The sequence below is a fragment of the Pleurodeles waltl genome, chromosome 3_1 (genome assembly GCF_031143425.1).
Source record: "Pleurodeles waltl isolate 20211129_DDA chromosome 3_1, aPleWal1.hap1.20221129, whole genome shotgun sequence".
NCBI lineage: Eukaryota > Metazoa > Chordata > Amphibia > Caudata > Salamandridae > Pleurodeles > Pleurodeles waltl.
Genome location: NC_090440.1, coordinates 311,368,368 through 311,389,546, shown reverse-complemented (window position 1 = coordinate 311,389,546; position 21,179 = coordinate 311,368,368). Strand labels below are relative to the sequence as shown.

Sequence of the window (21,179 nt, the reverse complement as noted above, 5' to 3'; positions counted from 1 at the left end):
GGAGAAGTCTTTGATGGCCCTGAGACTTCAACAACAGGAGGCAAGCTAAGGACAAGCCCTTGGAGATTTCTTCACATGCAGGAATGCACAACAAAGTCCAGTCTTTGTCCCCTTGCACAGGCAGTAGCAGCAACTGCAGGATAGCTCCACAAAGCATAGTCACAGGCAGGACAGCCCTTCTCCTCAGCTCTTCTCCATGCAGAGGTTCCTCTTGATGTCCAGAAGTGATCTAATTTTCAGGGGTTTGGGTGCCCTTCTTATACCCAGTTCTGCCTTTGAAGTAGGCCTACTTCAAAGGAAAGTTTCTCTTGTTTGTCAAATCCTGCCTTGCCCAGCCCAGGCCCCAGACACACACCAGGGGGTTGGAGACTGCATTGTGTGAGAGCAGACACAGCCCTTTCAGGTATGAGTGACCACTCCTCCCCCCCCCCTCCTAGCACAGATGGCTCATCAGGATATGCAGGCTACACCCCAGCTCCCTTTGTGTCACTGTCTAGTGAGAGGTGAAAAGAGCCCAACTGTCAAACTAACCCAGACAGGGAATCCACAAACAGGCAAAATCACAGAATGGTTTAAGCAACAAAATGCCCACTTTTTAAAAGTGGCATTTTCAAACACACAATCTCAAACCCAACTTTACTAAAATATGTATTTTTAAATTGTGAGCTCAGAGACCACAAACTCCACGCCTATCTGCTCCCAAAGGGAATCTACACTTTAATCATTTTTAAAGGTAGCCCCCATGTTAACCTATGAGAGAGATAGGCCTTGCAACAATGAAAAACGAATTTGGCAGTATTTCACTGTCAGGACATATAAAAGACATTAGTATATGTCCTACCTTAAACATACACTGCACCCTAACCATGGGAATACCTAGGGCCTACCTTAGGGGTGTCTTACATGTATGAAAAGGGAAGGTTTAGGCCTGGCAATTGGGTACACTTGCCAAGTCGAATTGGCAGATTAAAACTACAAACACAGACACTTCAGCTGCAGGTCTGAGCCATGTTAGCAGGCCTACTCATGTGGGTGGTACAACCAGTGATGCAGGCACACTAGTAGCATTTGATTTATAGGCCCTGGACACCTCTAGTGCACTGTACTAGGAACTTACCAGTAAATCAAATATGCCAATCATGGAAAGCTAATGACATACACATTTTATATAGGAGCACTTGCACTTTTGCACTGGATAGCAGTGGTAAAGTGCCCAGAGTACCAAAAACTGAGTCCAGCACACAGCAACACCCTAGGAAAGAGAGGCAAAAGGTTAGGGGAGACCACGCCAAGGATGCCACGTCTAACATATCTTTGCACTAATTATGATTGGAAAACGTTTTTCTTTGCTATTCAATCTGCTCAAGACCACCTGTTCTGCAAAGTGAATAAGGTGTTTGAACCAACCATTCAATCGCTTTAAGGATCTGATTCATGTGTATCTCAACCCTGAATTCAGTGGCCAACTAGTGCCCATTAAGGTCTTGCTACTTGACGAAGTGGATTATTTATGAGCACTCAGACACGTAAACGTGCATTAAATATTGATTTTTGTTTGATTTATGAGATATTGGTCTAACGATATCCGTAAACACCTATAGAAGTTATATGTTATAGCTATTAATGTCTGCTAGAACAGATCAAATTATTACTTCTCCCTCTGGACAAAGGTGTAAAGTGTTCCTGTATGTTTGGGCCTCAATTTATTTTGCTTATAGGATGTTAAAACCTATAGTCTATGTCTGTGGAGTGGAAGCTGAGATTTCTGATGACTATCTCCTCATTCAAGATGGTCAATGACATTTGAGGTTTTGTACATTGAATCCTTCATGTTGCTTTAACGAGGAAAAGAGGTCCTCTCCTCAGTTCCACTCTTTCCATGATTAAAACTTGACCTAATTGTTTTTTATTAGAACTAATCTACATCAGCTGAACTCTGTGAGTGGCAAGGTAAATAGTCCTCCAGCCTCAGATCTTCTACCTGCTTATCTGTTCTTCAGTGGTGAAATAATGGGGCAGCTACCTATTTAAAGCAAATGTTGCCAGATGGATTGTATCCTCACTGACACACGGCTATACAATTTATTACTCAATACCTCCACTTAGATCCGTGTATTTTCTGCCACACACGTGAAACAAGCCATGACTGGGCTACTTTGCATCTAAAACACAATGGACTTCAGAAATGTTGTATAGTGCATAGGATAGCTCTGTTTTGGCCAGCACGTTCTCATGGAAATGTTGACGAGAACTCTGTCAGTCCACTGTCATTTTCCTTCTCCCTTATACTTTTTTCAGTCGTCAGTGCACACTTGTGCAATTGGGAATATTACAAAGGCTGTGGATGTGATCTGGTTGTAAGCTAATCGAACTACACAACTATGATACAGCATTTGAAAAGTCAGTATCCGTCCACTGTTGGATCCAGCAACCCTGTGTCACTGAGGGCCAGATGTATGAAGCAATTTTGCATTCGCAAATGGTGCGAATAGCAAAATTTGGCCGTTTGCAAATGCAAAAATGCCTTTCAAGATGTATGAAAGGCATTCGCTGTGCAATTTTAAGGAATCGCTAAAATAGCAATTCCTTAAAATTGCGACCCCATTTAGAGAATCGGAAATTGAGATTCTCTAAATAGGAAATTGCAAATAGGGAATTCCTATTTGCGATTTCCAAAGCACATGAATCAAGCAGTTCCTAAATGCGAATTGTGCTTTTAGGAAATGTAATTACCACCAAATCCAATTTGGTGGTTAGCATGTGCAATTTGTAAAAATGCATTATAAATGCATTTTCAAAAATGACATGTAGCACACACGTCCCTAGGGCATGTATGTGCTTCACATGTCTGCAAATATTTTTTTGGGGTGCATCAGAGGGGGACTTAGGCCCTAGCACCCTGTGGTTTGCATTACCTAATTTGCAAATTCCTAACTGGAATTCGCAAATTTAGAAATGGAAAACCATTTGCAGCTATGGGCCTACAGGCCCATAGGGATGAATGGAGTCGCATTCTCCAATTGCGATTCAGTAACAGCGATTGCGAATTTTAAGAAAACGCTATTACCGGATCGCAAATTTCATACATACCATTTTTTATTTCTTAAATAGCGATTTCTTAAAAATCGCTATTTAAGAAATGCAAATAGGATCTTTGATACATCTTGCCCTTAGTGACAAACTGCACATATGAGCACAGAATCAACACCTACATAAATGTGTGTCTTTTTCATCCTAACATGATAAACCTATGTCTTTTGCTGCCCCAAAGACCCAACAAACTACAACACATTTTTTTTAAATCGAATGGGGGTAAAAGTGTGTTTCTACCTGAACAAAAATAAAGGCAAGCCATACCTAAATTTAAATCGCTGGAAAATCCAACATTTTATTTACTACATTTTTGCGACTACATAAACGCTGAAACATTTTAACACTGAAAAGCATGATGACATCACTTGCTTTTTTGCTTAGCAAACGCAGCAGATGATATTGCACGGCATAAAGTGAGAACAGTAGCAAAGCTGAAAAAAAGAAAATGAAATAAATCTTAACGCAGTACGGGAGATACCCATCAACGAACCAGAATAATGCCTATTGCATTACACGTGTGCGCTACACACAAAAATACAGAAGAAGCGCTTGACTAAGAGAAAGAGCGACAAAGGATGAGCAAGAAACTACAATAAAGTACAATAATTATTCTGAAATGTAGATGCAAATGTGTAAATTTCTACCGTATTTTTTAACTTGCAAATCAATTCTGGAAAGATGTATTTCGTTTTATCAAAATAATTTTAAACCTCTCTTGTTTCATTGCTTGGAAGAACTTTCCCCTTTGCTCCTAGAAGTCTCTCTCTTCCGGCTCTTTCCCTTGATGATTGTCCTGGGCGCGCTCTTTCATTTGGGAACAACACCGTCCAAGCTAACTTGAAAATGTAAAATGACAGTCTTGAAAACAATAGGAACGATCAACGTTGTACAGTATTTCAGAGTAGAACACAGTTTTTTTTTAAAGAATTTGTAGGAATTTGCAGGTTCATTTTGCACACTTGTGATTTCACACACAGCCTGATTTATGACTGAGTGATAATGGAAAGTCTTCCTATTTTTGGGAGGCAGTAAGGTGAATCTGTGGGTGAACTTTCCTCCATAACAGCGACAACATGGGGGAAGAAATAACACCCATTGATTATTCTCTGATTTTAGCACTTACAGAAAAAAACAAGGACATCTCTTTTACCACCTAACTCTAAATCGGGCCCTAAGCACTTAGCCATTAATAAAACTTCATTGAAGCAAGCTAATGACCAGCTTTTTAATGTACTACACTACTTCTTTCCATTACAAAACTGAAATGATCCCACAGCTACGATGTAATAAGCACCAAAAACGCTTTAAACCTGGAAAATAAAAGTGCTCTAAACCTGCACTTTTCTTTGGTGTTTGGTATATTTATTGAGTAGCCTGGTTATGTTTCTTTTGATTCAATAAACATTTTGTCAAAGCACGGTTCGTGTATATAAAAAGCAGACAATCACCTATTGCCACTGTTAACCGTGTGACCATTTACTGATCTTACATTTCAGATCGCTTTATTTTTTTATATCAATATTTGAGGTACAAAAATGTATCAAAGATCAAATGCCCACCTTCCCAACACACACTCAAGTTGTCAATAGCATATCCTACATTCAATAGCATACACCCTGAACTTAACTTCTGAGAAGGAATGAGAATATAATTTACACCCATAGCACTTTGTCTAATTGTGTATATGTGCAGTGCTATTGGCATAGAATGTGTACACACATCACTGATCTATGAGGGAAAAATACCAAATTGTGTTGAATATATTGAATAAATGCGCTTAATTGCCCATTGTGAGTGCTTCCTATGTTCTATTTTGTTTTAGGAGACTTTATCTAGGAAGGAGCCATATACATAGATCAGATTAAAAAGGTATACCATAAGTGTTATAAGAAATTATGTTTTTGACATGTGTGACATAGACACAGTGGTTTTGCTTGTCATATTTCATGTTTGCACGCTGTTGGAAGGCAATGATATGACACTATCTTTCCACACCTCCTTTACTGGCATGGACCTTCCTTTTCCAAGATTATGACATCCTCTGAACATACATGTTTTTGCATTGCTTTCATGACAAAATGGATTACTGAACAATTTATTTCTAGTACAAAAATGCTGCTGGAGCAATACTGACAGTCAAAATATTTTGTTAATATATTGCCAATGATAACCCAAATTTTCGGAGAACATTTCTAACTATTTTTGCAACAGTAACAACAAAAAGTACAACTTTTCAGAACAGAGGTGTCATACCCGTTTCTTCTATTTCAAGTTGATTTACTGAAATTCTGGTATGAGCTTAAATAATTAATCGTATTTCAACTTCCTTTAACAAAAATCACCAAAGACAAAGAGCAAAGCCCAATGACTATTGAAATGACTACCATAGACAAATGTTTCAAAGATGCAGAAAAAGAGATATTCCATCAGTCACTCAGTCTAAAGATTCTCTGCAGAGCGAGACCACCCCATGTTTGCCTTTATTAACTTTTCTCTGGACATTATCATAATGGTTCAACACACTTTCCAAAATCTATGTTTCTACTCACTATGTGAGATAACTGTAAAACTGTGCTGAACTTCTTTAATCTATTCTGTAGGTCCACAGAAGTAACCCATCTTTCAGACCAGCTACACCGAGTGTGCCTTGCAATGGGAGAAGCAATATATTGATCTAGTTCAGGCCTTGCAAATATTCGCTTTGTCCTTAATTTAATTTGACACATTTTTAAAATAGTGGTCAATGTTACGTGATTGATTCCTATGAATTTTCAAATTCGAGTTAGCTTGTCTTGTTTTAAGTCTTACCCATTCTACATTCTATACCCGTGCGTGTGGCAAATTATATTAAAAAAAGCAACACATTTTCTCGCAGATGCCAGTGCTTTTAACATTATACAACTGTTCATTTCTTTGGATTTGCAGGTTTTACCCGCAATGTAACCTTTCTAAAAAGGACAAATAAATTAACATCAGAAATATAAAGGTAATAATGCCATTGTGTTAAAATATCAACACCATGAACCTTCCTTTTGACATGTCCAAGGATAGGGGAATCTGGCAGTGTTTAGAACACACATTGAAGTGTCTGCTAAGACAATCCTGAAGATACACCCTGCTGCCAATCACGAGAAGCAATCTCCCATTCTTTGTTTCTTAGCAGAGGGACAAAAAGATTGTAACATAAAGCGTTGGCCATTTTCAAATCTAGTATGTACACATTTTGTTCATTTTACTACACAATCATAAATTAAAGCAGTGATTAAATAAGCTTACAAAATTGCAATTAAATATAAAAATCACACCACATTATACAGAACATAAAAGTATGAGCACAGTTATCACAGACGAGAATGTTTTTTATACCCTGTGAAAAGAACATCAACTGTCAAACACAAAGGATCGTCATAAAAAATTAAAGCCATGTTAATGTCTTTCTTGCATTCATTTTTGAATCCCCTTAACATTTTCAAAAAATTCTTCCTTGCGCGCAACAGAGAAGTTCTGCAAAAATAAAAACTACAAAATAAATAATAATTATAAAGCATTTGAAGAAACATTACCAATTTTCAAACTACTATGTTTTGCCTTATCACATAGACTTTCTATACAACATAACCCTAAAGATTTTGTTTACTATGAGGTATTTGGAAAAATTGGTAAAAGCACTGCACGGCCTCCATCAGGGCACTAGGGACTCGGGTGAGCTGCGCACAAGCACCAGCAGGAGGGGGAGAGGGCAGGATGCGTGGGTGGGAGATGGGAGCATAGGCAATATATCCATCTGGTCTGTGCATCGCAGGCATGTAATGGCTGAGTTTATGACACCTGGTAATGATCTGAGAGCAAGGGGAACCGTTTTACATAATACAAAAATTAACTCCAAAAAGTGACCTCTGAATGCGTGAAAAATAGTCATGTGAACATTCAGAGGCGGAAAATGGCTGCTTAAAAAATCTTAAGCTTTTCTTAAGTCTGTTTGCAATTTTTATTGGCGCCTTCAGTGTGAGAAAGAGTTGCCTTTCTTTCCTGCTCAATAAAGACGGTGCAAGGGCTTGTGATGTCACAATCTCTGTTTCTTATATTAGGTGTTTATATTTTAAAAGGTTGAACAGAATTCTCGTACTCGACTTGCTTAATCTTGGCAAACTAGTCAACCCAGTATGTACCATTTTATATTTTGTCTGTGAAGCTATGTCCCACAGATTATTTCGAGATTTCCATACTCCCAACCATTTCCTGGTATATCAGAAAACGTGTAACAGTATGTTTATTGGAGTAAAACTATTTTGGAAACTATACTCAATAGATATGTACTCACTGAAAACTATCTAGAATTTCTGTTACTCTACACTTAAATCCTCACCATACCCCTCTCCTATCTTAATATGTTCTCTCTCTTCAAAACCAGTTTGCTCATCCTTCCTGACCATCTGACATCGAATGAAGTAGAACATGCTGCAAGAGCTACCATGTTAAGCCACCTTGGCAACCTCCACTGACACGGTTGGACATGCTTGCGATGCACAGCCCTCATTGATCTATGGATATTAATTGGAGCTTTGGTTTTTCAGCAAGAAAAATGGAAACAGATTCCTTTGGTATTAAAGAAAGGTTAATTGCATGCTTGCTCTGCAAAAGCACCACGGTGAAGAATTATTCCTTTTTTGTTTAATAAGTGGCCTTTCTAAGAGGCTGAGGTATTCATAGAGTATAATGTGAGAGATAAGAGGTCGACAGCGGTTTAACACTTTGGTTCAAGCAAGGCACTCATCCTAGGAGTTTTACAAAGTTTGCAAAATTTTTGCCTAAAGCTTTATTAGTAGTATTATTCATATTATTATTATTTATAATAATAATAATAATGAAGAAAACATTTGCACTGAGTGAAAATGGGGGTAGAAGGAAGGATGCGGAGTGCCCTTTGCAGAGGAAGGCCGTGCAAGGAAAAATCTTTGGTATTCTTTGGTATCATCAATGTGATTAAAATCACGAATGGAAATCGAGTGAGGTAGCGTCTTTGGTTCACACTATAAATAGAAGGTCTTTACACGCCATACACCTGGAAGCAACCATTTCTTACATTTGCTTCTTTGTAGTAAGAAATAATTACCAAATGTATTGTAAAGCTAACCACACCACAAATAACCAGAAGGCCAACACAGTCCACTGGCCTGCCTTCATGATTTGAATGCACCAAAAACACCTAATACAAAAAGGCCAAGTGCTTTCTCTTTGTTTGTTAAATGCATAGTTTTCAAAATCGTTTTGTAGAAAGAAGAACCAATCTAGGAAACTGCCTTCCCGACTCACATCAGTAGAAATGTCCTAAGACTCTTTGGTATATCTAGGTCTGCAGTTTACTTTGCCTGCGAGGACAGGTCAATCTTGGGCAAAAGGCAATATCCCATCTACCTATTTAAACTGGCTAGCATTTAGCCATATTTCACCATAGTAACTATTATTCTGTATATGTGATTAATATACCTTAAATATGAAAACATTCAAACTAATTTATGATGCATTGTCTTTGGTATAGTCTGGTTGTTTAGTTTGCCTGCTATAACTTTACACACTTGGTGTTTCCCATCGCCACTGTTCCCTTCTTTGGCAGTGGAACTGTAGATCAAATTGTCATTGTCCATCAACAGCACTTTCATTCTGCACTCATATAAGATCACACTCCAGTTACTCCATACGTTTCGCCTATGTACATTAAAATGTTCCTTTTTAAGTATGCATTTAAATTGAATGGTAAAGATTCGGGTTATTTTGAAAAACCTTTGGTGTGTATTGCATGTTTGTGTTTGAAGACATCAGAAAATGAAATTTTAACTTCTGTGGTTGATGTTGCCTTATTCAAGATGAAACATAATATTTAGGCACATGTGTTGAAAAGTGTTTAGTTCTACATGGGAGACATGAAATTATGAGGGGACATTTACCCAATATTTTCTGTTCAGTTAGCTATAATGGTTATACTAGGAAAATGACATGGCATAAAAGTCTACAATTGCATGTGTGATTAATTTTCTCATGTGAATGTTGTCTTTGGTTACATCAAATACGTCCTTTGGTCCTTTGAATGGAAACTACGACACTGGAGAACTTAGAACCTTCCTGCAGGTCACTCATCTATTGAACAAATAAACCGCTGATACAAGAAATCATATACATTTTAATTATTTCTTTAGACATAAATAAATAATTTATGATATATAAAATTATTTAGCAAAAACTATCTTTAAAGAAACTGAACTGTTCCAACTTATTATAAGGTGTTGATTTGTCTTTGGTAAAGTAGCTTGAACAAAAATCTGAACTAATTATTAAGTACAGTGCAGCCTGTCACGTCTGTTTTATTAAAATTGTTGGTATACAATGAATAATATGTGACTAATTAAAAAAACATTATTTGCCTACAAGTTCAATGTAACTATGTGCATTGTGAATGTTAAAACATAATCCTAATTCACAGAATTTGGATCAGTGAAATTTTACGCTCATATGGTGTACTATAATTGCAGAGTTTGTATTGGTATGATGATATTACCATAGTCATAGTTTGGGGACTGTGATCATGCAAAAGCAGGGAACCCCTAGAGAATTGCAATTTTGTCATCATCACATAACTCTTGCAGATAGTGTCTCATCCTGGAAATTAATTCAATTTGTCTCCTGTCAAAAAAAGGGGTAAGTGACTTCCAAGATGGCAAAAAGCAGCAAACCCTCCCATACTCCATGGGCATGTAGGTGAAGGGGATTTTTTTTATCTGGAATAATATTAGTAAAGTTACGTGTGGAAACCACATGGGCATTACATTTACATATACAGAGGTTTCTACCTTGTGAACATTCTGCATGTGTAAACATTATGCATCAGAGAACATCAAGAAATCTGTATACATGGCATTGGGATCTTTAATGGTTCCCTCAAGAATCATACATTTGCTACAGATATTGGACTTATCATACAGGAGACTTGTTAATCATATCCTAAACTCACTAGGAAGCACAACACAAGATACAGTGAGCCAACAAAGAGCCTTGACCTCAAAATAATGCCTATTGTATTGCTACTAACTTCATAAAACATTAAGAAATGTGGCAAATGGTAAAGGTACACAGAATACATATTAATGTGTATTCGACTCAATGGTTTCGGCTACCTAACAGCCTGAGTTTTTGTGGTGCCTATTGGTTTACATATCTTTGGTCAAGAGCTTGAATGTTATTGCATAATGCATTGAAACTAAGGCCTTGCATGTGACGTCAGGTGCTTGACTTTGGCAGCACCTGATGTAGCTTGGATGTGCCAATTAATTTGACATAGATGCATTTGAGCATCTTTGTGTTAACTTTGGGGCCATTGTGCTTAGGAAAGCCTATTGTTATGTGGGGCTTGTTGCCGAAGTCTGAAGACTTCAAAGTCAGGTATTGTCATATTGTTTACGACTTTGAAATCATATAAACGTCTGGGGCAATTGTCTATCACAGTTTGGGATTTTATTTTCTTCCACATGAAAACCTAAAAATGCCTGTATGAAAAACTATTTCTGTAACCATCTATGATTATGAACTATATTAGTTTGTACAGTTTTACTTTTAGCACAATGAAGCCAGAGGTACCACTTAGTCCTGCATTTCCAGTTGGGAAGAAAGCCAATGTTATATTGAAATGGGCTGGACTAAGCTGGATAAGAGTTTGCTTTCTCCATTACAAATGTGACGAACATCTCAATCCTCTTAATGTAAGTGCAATAGTGTGTAATCCACTTGCAATAAGGTTGATGGAATAGCCCTCATATGTGTGGTGGAGTACACATCCACCAAACTCTAAATCACGCCCTAAGTTTGTACATTGCCTCTCAGTGGATCTTTAAGCTTAAGTAGTAGTATGTAATAAACAGTTGTTTTGGACCTTTTACATTTTTAGGAGTTACTAGGCAATTTGCTGCATATGACTGCTGCCCAGTTTCCAAACTAGTTTCATATTCCCCTCTACATATACCACTGTAAACAACCCTGCACCCAGATGGTCTGTGCAGGAAATGAAAACCATTAGTTTCAAAATTGAAACTTGGCTTTGCCACCATGTAATAGGTCTATGTCAAGCTCATTATAATTATGCGTATTATTGACATTTTGTTTTAAGGTCTTGTTGAAAAACTGTATATTTCACACTATTGAAGTGGAAGCTGGTAGGATACTCACAGCTAAATTTGAACTGAATTCAGAAGGACAATTGGCAGTGGTATTAAGAATAACAATGCCACAGCATACTGCAACAGAAAATATAAATCACAATATAAGTAGTCTTAATGTACAGACTTGTTAGCATAGAACATCTTACCTTACGTTTAATAGCTACTTGTAGAACAGAAATAAGGGATTTTCTGATGGATGGCAAAAGTCAATTTTTGAATAACGTATTAAGATTACCCGACTCCAAGGTACTCAATTTATCAACCTCAGAAGGAGGAAACGATGTGTCAACCTAACCAGGATTCCAATCTGTGACCTGCAGGTTACACACATGTGCCAAATTTTCTGGATTATTTAAAGAGTCATTATCCCATTCAAATGAAAATATTGGTTGAGCCTCTCCTTTCAAAATGGGTGTTTTGAAGAATTATCAGTAAGCAACAGCCCACTGTTGTTTTATTGGAGGCAAAGTTACATGGAGAATGAACTGTAAATTAAAGTAACACTTCTGAAATTGTAATCTCTATTACTTAATCATGTATTAATTAATCTAGAAGTCTGGTTTTAATGCTCTAAAGAAAATAATTTCTGTACCAAAATACTAGCATGCTTTGATCATATATTTTGATAACACATCCTTTTCTTTTACAATTTTATGGTGAAATAAAATGATGAATTATTATTTGGATTTACTAACGTGGACATGTCTCTTACTACTTTTTTTTAGTTTACAAAATAGTTGACATGTTAGACAGTTCCCACCAAATCTATGATAATGACTTCATACATAATGGAAACTGAATTGAGTGCCATGACGCTTTTTTCTTAGAAGCCAGACTTCTATGTTTAAATAATCTAAATGACAAGGGAAAAACTAGGACAAGAAAATTGCTAAAACTGTTACACCAAGAGATACATTCATTTTATATTTTTATATGAAAAAAAAGAAAACGTAAGCCTTCGAATATCAAAGTGAGAGGTGCACAATGTTGAAAAGAAAAAAACAAAATGCTGAATTGTTGAACCAATATTTTTGATCTTGAGCCAAAAAAGAAAGGGCTTACCCACTTCTATATGTGCTAGAGGTGAAAATAGAGGTGTGCCATCACATTAACAAAAGAAATTATGTGAATTGTGAAAACGCACACAAAAGTTAAGGCTATTGTACCCGCTGGGATAAATTTCGGGCCAGTAAAATAAATCACTGATAACTACTAGCATCCATGTTCAATCACTCCCTTCTACGTTCCAGATATTTTGAGACTGGTAGATGTGTCATTACTCTAAAAAAAATAGGATCAGGACAGTAGTTGGGCAGACATGTATCAGGCAAACAACATCAACAGTATGGGTAAAGTATAGATTTTAGATTGGTTGAAATCTCTGAAAACAGTGAGCAACTATTCATGTGTCAATATTATTTATCATGATATTTTACCAGGTAGATCTCATATTTTGATCAGGATTAAGGAGATAGAATCACATACAAGAACGGAGAGATCGAGATCATCCATGTGTCCTTCAGTAAAGTATTATTTAAATGGCTTCTGCACAGGTTGATCTGCCTCGTTAGTGGGGAATTGGCTATGTAAACGTTGGTACAGAGATTGAAGACTTGAGTTCTTTCGGAACAAAACGAAGTGACATTTGACTTGTACCAAATGCCAATCTTTGGTTTAGAGCACTTCAGAGAACTAATATAACAAAGTATTCTATTATGATACAAGGTCCTACTATGGATTTCATACCCCAAAGGAAGTAGAAAATACCTGCTTCTGAATAAGACTACAGAATGAACTTTGAGGTGGCAACTCGGATCCAGTGATATCAGGCACAAATATATGACTTTTAAATGAAGAACCATATGAAGGTTGTTTAACAAAGAAGAAACTATTCTTACTGTTTATACTAGCAGCAAGATGTGCTGTCACCTGATGAGTGTATGCGTAGGTGGCTAGACTTGGGAGGCAGGCGATTTGTTGTGCATTTAGGAATGCAGTAGCTAGTCATTATACATGTTTGTTACCAGACCAAAAAGTGTGGCTAATAGGGAGCTTTGAAGATATGCTTAGATCAGAGAATATATGTTTCATGTGTTTCAATGAGAACTAAGGTGTTTAAAATGTGGTGAAAACTGAAAATGGAGGGATAGTGATCTTGAGTGCTTTGTTTTCACATAGATGGTTAACAATTTCATCCATGTCGGCTGAAAGTGTAAACCAGGATGATAACTTATTCTGCAATGAGCAGTTTAAAAGACCTGCCTCGAAATCAAGCATTGTATATCCTCCCATCAAGGGTTTTTGACCATGGCTCAATATTTAGGCATGTGCGTAGATTTTTTGCCCACTTTTAAAAGTCACTATGATGTAATTTTCCATTAATGCAATTGATCTTTGGCCACTTGCTGACTCCTCGTTTTGTAGTGCCAACTAAAGGAATTTTCGGCTTGTCCCTGCTCTCTGATTAATGAAGATTAAGTGTCAGGCTAATTTTACATTTAAGATACGTGTAGGGTGTCAAGGTACATGAGATGCTCCATCGCACAAAAATGAATGGTGCAGTTATTGGATCATAGGATGATTGTTCTTGAAACACATTCACTCTTTCCTTCGAAATCACGGATTAGTCTAACTATTGCAAATAACTTGTACATCCGGTAAATGAAACGGACCTACTCCTACCACTCTAAATATTTTGTGTAAAAATAGTTTTGAAATATTAAAATTGTTGCAATAAAATACCTGCAATGAAATATTCATTGTGTTCTTTGGTTCCTAGTTTACGTAGATATTTTTCTGCTTAAGGAATTGTGTTTGGTTTTGGTTTGAACATCCCTTAACAAACAAAGAGAACGCACTTGTTTGGGTGCCATTCAAAGTTTCTTTGTCATCAGTTTGGATTTAGATTTTGGTCTTCAATCACTAAATCCAAATTACACAAGAGTAAACACACCACCATTCAAATGAACTCAGACGACTCTAAAATGCTTTTGGTCATGCTCTGCCTCTACCCATTTTGCAGACCAGTTTTGACCATGTCCAATCACTGGTATGTACACAGTACTGATACACCATACACCTTCATGGCATCCACGTGGAAATGAAGAGTCACATTTGGAAAGATGCCTGTTCAATGACGATAAATCACTATGCTCCAAACAACCAGACAGCCAAGTACAGTGAAAATGATGATGGATGAAGGTGCAGGCCCAGTGTGATTTTTTTCCATTGTTTTTGGTAGTCGTCCTTCTCCTACTAAAGTGGGTGTCTCAGTACAAAGTCATAATGTAGGTGACTAAGTCTTTGGTTTCTTTGGACTTATAAATAACATTTTTTCAAATAGTTATCAGTTTAAACCTGCTATCATGAGGTCCTATTCTTTGTTTTAAAGCTTTTCCACCGAGGTTTAGTTTGTGGTTATTCCTTCATGCTTTGGTACAAGTGCTTGATGAAGATGATGAATTGCCTGAACTGGAGTTTCCCTCGTCTTGCCACTTATCAAGGCTTCTTCTCCGTGCATTCATGAAGAAGTTGCTGACGGTACTCAACTCCAACCCCAGTTGCTGGGAAATGGTAATTTGTAATTCTTTGGATGGGCGCTTATTTTCTTTGAATATTGCATGTAGAGTTCGACGCTGGACATCTGTGAAGACCAGCCTAGGCTTTTTAGGTGTATTCCCTCTATCCTTCACATGCTCCTGATCTTTCCTTTTGCATGCTGTGGACAAAACATATTAGGTCAAATTAGTACAGATTAGGGAAATCAGTGTTTAGTAAGTGCAAAAATAAAAATAGTTAAACGAGAGAAAGAGTGAGAAGGGAGAGAAATGTGAAGTCATTTTAAACACGTATTTAAAAATGCCCACTTTTAGATCATAGGACCATATTGTATTATTCGTTAAGTAAAAGTCATACAAAAAATTATGAATGTCCCTTAAAGTAATTTGTCCTCAGCCTCTTATAAGCAAATGAGAGAACAGTAGTTACTGCTTTATCTATGCCAGTGATTCGCGGTGTATTGTCAAACAAAGAGACCACATGGCATTATTGCCCATTGATTGTCCTGTGTGTCTCCGGGTGGCATTTTTTGACTACAGTGGGATATTTAACTTCATATTGATGGCTCTTTCATTTTACATTAGTTGCACAAACGTTTCTTTTCAGCACAGCACGAATATACTACGTTGAGAAAATTGTCACTCACAATGTTATATCCCTAGATGTAGTACAGCACATAATTTCATTTCTTGGCATGAACGGTTGGAAATTTTCTTACATTATATCTTCAACTATCCTCACAGTGTTTGCATGTGTGATTTTAGGATGTGTGAGTCCACATGTTTGTGTGTGAGGCGAAAGGTTTGCTTTTCTTTTTTCCATGTTTCAATGAAAAAGACAAAAATAAAGAAGTTTTGTAGAGATTTTAAAACATTTGATTTTTCGGTCTTAGCTCTAGATGCCAGTAATTTGCAAAGAAAATGTGCATTCCTGTCTTTATCCTAAGCAAGTTTTCGCTCGTTATAATTCTATACATATATCCACCCTGTAACAACACATTTCTCAAGGTACCAGGGTCAGATGTGGATTTATTAGACAGATGAAAATCTGCCTCAAAATAAACACCATAAAAGCTCCAAAATCCAACATTACAGATCTGGAAAGTACTGACTGGACCAAAGCAGGACATTTTGAGGAAATAAGTTGCATGAATTCTGTCTACGAAAAATTATAAAATCCTTCCCACATTGCGGGAAATTCCCCACATACTCAAATGCACTCACTAACAATTGTTATAGTAGATTCACAAGTACGAAAGGTGTGTACTGGATGGGTGGTAATATCCACTGTTTTGTTACAACTTACAGCTCTATGCTGCTCAAATGTGAGGATAGGAAGATTCCCTCTTTTCGAACATTATATAAAAAAGTGTATGCCAAAAGTCAAAATTAACAATTGGATATCAATGAAAACGAAATTTCATGCTAGGTGGACACATTAAAATATTGTCAACTGCGTTTTTTCCCTCCACAAAGGTGTTGTGTTATCACGTCATGAAGGGAAAGTACCTTATTGATGTTAAGCATAAATTGCTGTCTATAGTCACAACATACCAAGCTTTGTACATGTGTATTCTCATCATGTATCAAATTGAAATAGATATAACTATGCCCATCTAAGGAGAGTACACATATGAAAACTTGCAAATTCAATATATTGAATGCTAACAGACATTTTGCGGAGACTAACAAATCAACTTCATAAGATTACACATAAGCTTCCACTAATGTATGGGGACTCATTTTTTTTCTGTTGGTCATTATTGCTAAACTGAATGTTTTACTTATCTGAAAAAGTTTTATTTTGTGTTTATACTCTGGTATACCTTTAGGCTGCACAAGTGTAAATAAGTTTCAAATGAAGATGTGCTTCATGACTTTCTGAAGTGAACCTTTCATTGACAATTTCAAATGTAGGCATCAATGCCTTATGGAAATAATAATGCTAATGAGGAGGAATAAGCAAAAGAAAACCCAATATTGAGTAATACTATTTATAACCTTTGGGTGTCAATTTGAAACGTTAGGATATTACCAAATGAGTCTAGGACATGTGAGTTTCTGGGAACAGGAATTTTAGAACACTTTCATATGAAGAGTAACATCTACCTTTTCAGAACAGCAGTTACAATGGTATCCTAAAGAGTGTTGTAATTTTTGAGTGATTAAGAAGCGTATTAAAATACACATTTACCAGCCATTTATGTCATAAAGACCAACTATAGATTCTAAAAGGAGACCGCATCCAGTTAATGGAACAGGTGGCACTTAGGCAGCTTGTGAAGTGCAAGGTAGAAGTCTTACTGGATTGTTCTTATGGACTTTTGTGGAGTTAGCACACTTCACATTTACCTTAATGAGGTTTGTTGCATACACACTTAGAGTTCATCATTTGAGAAGACCATTACAGCTTTTGTGGTGTACATTCATTACAGCAAGGGTAAATAAGACTTAGCATATGTGGTGGGAAAACATTTCAACAGCCTGGGTTTGTTTTTATTGTTTTATAACCCCCTACCTTCTAAACATTCATAGTTAAAGGCTTTACTAATGGACACCTCCTACCAGTGAACTATGAACCGTAGACATTTGAGGAAAACATCTGTGTGTCGCTTTTTAAGGGCTTGACGCGCTGCTACCAGGCATATGGAACATCCAAGTAGTAACAGTAAGGCCTAGATGGCCATATTTAGAATTGTCTTAATATACTTTAAAGAAATATAAAAATAAATATTGCACATAAGTACCTGACACTGGCTCTTCCATATGGTCTTTAAATAGCAGCGAACCTTTAATAGAAATATGGTAAATATTTATACCAGTCATAGGTTTCCATCTCCCTAAAGGAGAAGCATTAACAACTTTTTCAGTCAGCACCTGAACATCAAACACTAAAATTCTAAAATCATAAAGTGAATTTAATTAACAAAGCTGTGTACATCATATACTATAAATTATAACAATTGAAATGCGGTCACTGGACTTGACGTTCTCGGCTTATTTGTGCATTGTTCTATTAATAAGTGTATTATAATACATTAATAAGTGCATGTTACAAACGAATCGTTTTCTGTTCTTATTATTTACTTAAATGCTTTCGGATATTTTTAAAGCTCAGCCACGCAACTTCAAGTAACAAGAAATGCTCATCCGATTTCGAATGCCAGATTATTGATGCATAAAGAGAACTATGGAGCTCTGGTGCCATTTTCGAAATGATTTTTGTTTCTATGTGTAGGTGTTGCTGCATAAGGATGGATGAAACACTGTAAGTCTCTTAGAGAGGGAAGCTCTATGCTGCTAACTTTTTTTACAATTGTAATTCGTTTATTAAATGCAGTGGGAAATATATCATTGCAGCAGATGTTCACTTCTAATCTGTTACTTATATGACTACGAGCAGCAACACTGAAGGGCCGTGACAGTTGTAATTCCTAATAAACCGAGTCATAGCAGTGCCTAAACTTGGTTACGCAGTATTTATGCACCTAACTGAGGTTTGGGTTTCCAATTAAGGGACAGATGGACAAAGGGGTGGTGCATAATTTCCTGACTCTTAGTGCACGGCAACCTTGTGCCATCGGTTCAATTATGGTTGCAGCAAATGTAATGTACCCTCTAGCAGAGCGTATTAATTATGTGCTTTTAAGGCACAATCTGGGTAAGTCGCTACAGTTCATTCATGTAAATGAGGAAGAATGTCCCTCTCAGTGGACAGAATGTGAGAGGGGAAGTCACTGAGAAACTGATCCTTGGTCAGGCAACTCTTCAAGACCACAGGGAACTCAATGAGATGGGTCGTCCGCATTGAACAGTGCAGTTTTATCGAAACTGGAGAAAAACATATTGATAAATTCTGAAATAAACTGGCGAAAGAATCTCCCACACATATATTCCAGACTATCAAACAAAATTCCAGATCACAATCGTGATGAAAAGAGATGTGGCACATGTAGAAACTGGCTTAAACTCCATTTCTTTACAGCAGCATATAAACAATATTTGATTTTTTCACTTGGACCCTGGACCTACCTGGTTTAAGATTTACTCTGTGCAAAAGATTAAGTAAGTGTAATAAGTCAACATTAAAATATTTCCAATGGACTTGTGTCATATTGGAATCATTACAATATGTCACTCCTTTGGGTGACCGAATGCTCTGTGAAATCTGCTGCAGATGTCCTTTATATATATATATATATATATATATATATAATAATAATAATAATAATACTAAAATGTGCTAGTGTCGCTAGAAAAATTGTGGAACATCCCTGTCTCTCAGGGAATATCAACTCTTGCATAAATTATGCCACTAGCCGCTTGCGAAGTTTTTCACTAATAAGCATCAAAGCTTCCAGAAATGTAGCTGACATACCAGACGGTGTGATTGCAGTCCATGGTACTTCAATGGCTCAGCTGAGTTGTCCATGTTTTAAATATATGACATGCAGTGCTGAAAACCTTCGCTGACTGCAGACAATCACACACAGTGTTATTTAAATAAGGATTACAAATATTAATCCTGCCCGGCAGTCCTTTCCTTCAGTTAAAAGTAATTGAAATTATTCAGCATGTTTCTCTACCTACCTCCGCAGAAGTGGTGGTGTCTAACAGTTTGGTGTTAGGAGTGCATTCATTCACCTCAACAACCACATGCTGTACCTTGGATGCCAGGTAAACACCCAGTAGATCTGTAAACATCCAGTGCAGAGTCGTCTGGCGCTTACCACAACATTCAGGTAATGAATGAATAAATGCAAACAATGCCAACACACGTCATAAACGCAGACGCACCACACAAATACTGCACCAGCACACTTGCAAAATAAAAAGTACGGAGAAATTCGAGCCCTTGCACAAATTAAGGTCTCACAGTCAGCACTTACATAGCAGCCAATAATCATCCATAAATTTCAAATTGCCTGCACATTCTTCAAAACACAAACAATTGTAAAAATGCAGATGCTACTCAACGTCCTCCCAACATGGGCGTCAATTCACCAAAATGCCAGGGGTAGCGGAAGCCACACTACATACCACTGGACCTTTACTTTCACTCACACACACATGCTTACACAAACACACATATTCACACATAAACATTCTTCCGGTCACATACACATGTTGTACTTAAAAGGATGTTTTACTTACCACAGCTGCCAGGGAGGGTCATATACCAGTTGGGTACGCTACATTTTTATTACACTAATAGTGAATAATAGGTTATTCACTATTAGTGTAATAAAAAACAACAGAAAATGAGGTAAGTGCAGGCACAGCGTTCATAAGGACAAGCTGCTTGATGATTTTGCCACCTCTGAGGCCAGGGGTCACAAAGGCCGTGCTATTGGCTGCAAGGAACACAACATTAGTATGTTTTATTTACTTGAACTCCCCTTGTAAAGGGATACTACATGTATCCAGGACTGATTGTGCCTCCCACTTAAGTAACCGTTTAAACTTGTCCCAGGCTTGCCATTGCAGTCTGTGTGTGAAGGTTAAGCTGCCATTTCAACCTGGTAAAATAAACTTTTTGCCAGGCCTAAAACTACCTTTTTAATGCATATACGTCACCACTAGGGTGGGCCTTAATAGCCCATACAGTAGGAGCATGTACTTTTAAAAAGTTGGACATGTACCTTTAACTTTTAATGGTAGTGAAAACCTCTTCACTACTGCAAGGCCTACCTCTCCCAGGGAATAAAACTGTGTCGCCTTATTACATTTAATACGTTATAACTTCCATTTAAGAGCAGGGAAACAGGTAGAGTTTTGTATATAAAGAGTTCTAATTAAAAACACTCTTCAATGACAAGGATGGATCTTTTATCACAATTCTGAAAATACCACTTTTAGAAAGTCAGCATTTGATTGTCCTAGCCATTTGGTGCCTGCAGCCAGTCCCTGGATGACATGACTAGGTGTAGCTGACAGTTGGTCTTTTTAGATTGCTCCCAGATAGTGAGGCAAAGGAAAGATAGGTGTTGGCAGGACGGGCCACTCTGACTTAAGGAGGAGAAGGCAGTGTTACCTACCACACTTGCACATCACAAAGGTCTTGCCTGAACACACTCACAAAGGATGTGCCACTAGTCTTTTGTGTTCCCAGACAAGCTGGCACCAGGGCAGGTAGGAAGGAGAAGCCTAACCCCAGAGTGGGGTGGAAACCTCCAGAACCTTCTCTTATTACAAAGTGGGCACTAGGTATAAATAATGGACCCTCAGTCCAAACTCTTCAGTAAACATCTGGACCTGTGAAAAACTCAGAAGAAGGACTGCTGTGCAGTTTTGCTGTCACTCTGCTGCCCTGAACCTCCTG

At 37.3% G+C, this 21,179-nt stretch overlaps 1 protein-coding gene across 2 annotated transcripts in view; it reads right to left on the bottom strand.

Annotated features, from left to right (window-relative positions):
* Window positions 1-4,548: 4,548 nt before the first annotated feature.
* ONECUT1 (one cut homeobox 1) overlaps window positions 4,549-21,179 on the bottom strand; it is an 83,708-nt gene continuing 67,077 nt past the window's right edge. The window contains exons 3-4 of one of the 2 annotated variants that reach the window (XM_069222450.1): window positions 17,605-17,646; window positions 4,549-15,018 (exon numbers count right to left, since the gene is read on the bottom strand). In XM_069222450.1, the coding sequence (XP_069078551.1) occupies window positions 14,726-15,018; window positions 17,605-17,646 (335 nt within the window). In that variant the 3' untranslated portion in view covers window positions 4,549-14,725. The remainder of the gene's footprint in view (window positions 15,019-17,604; window positions 17,647-21,179) is intronic. The other variant, XM_069222451.1, reaches the window with a different exon arrangement.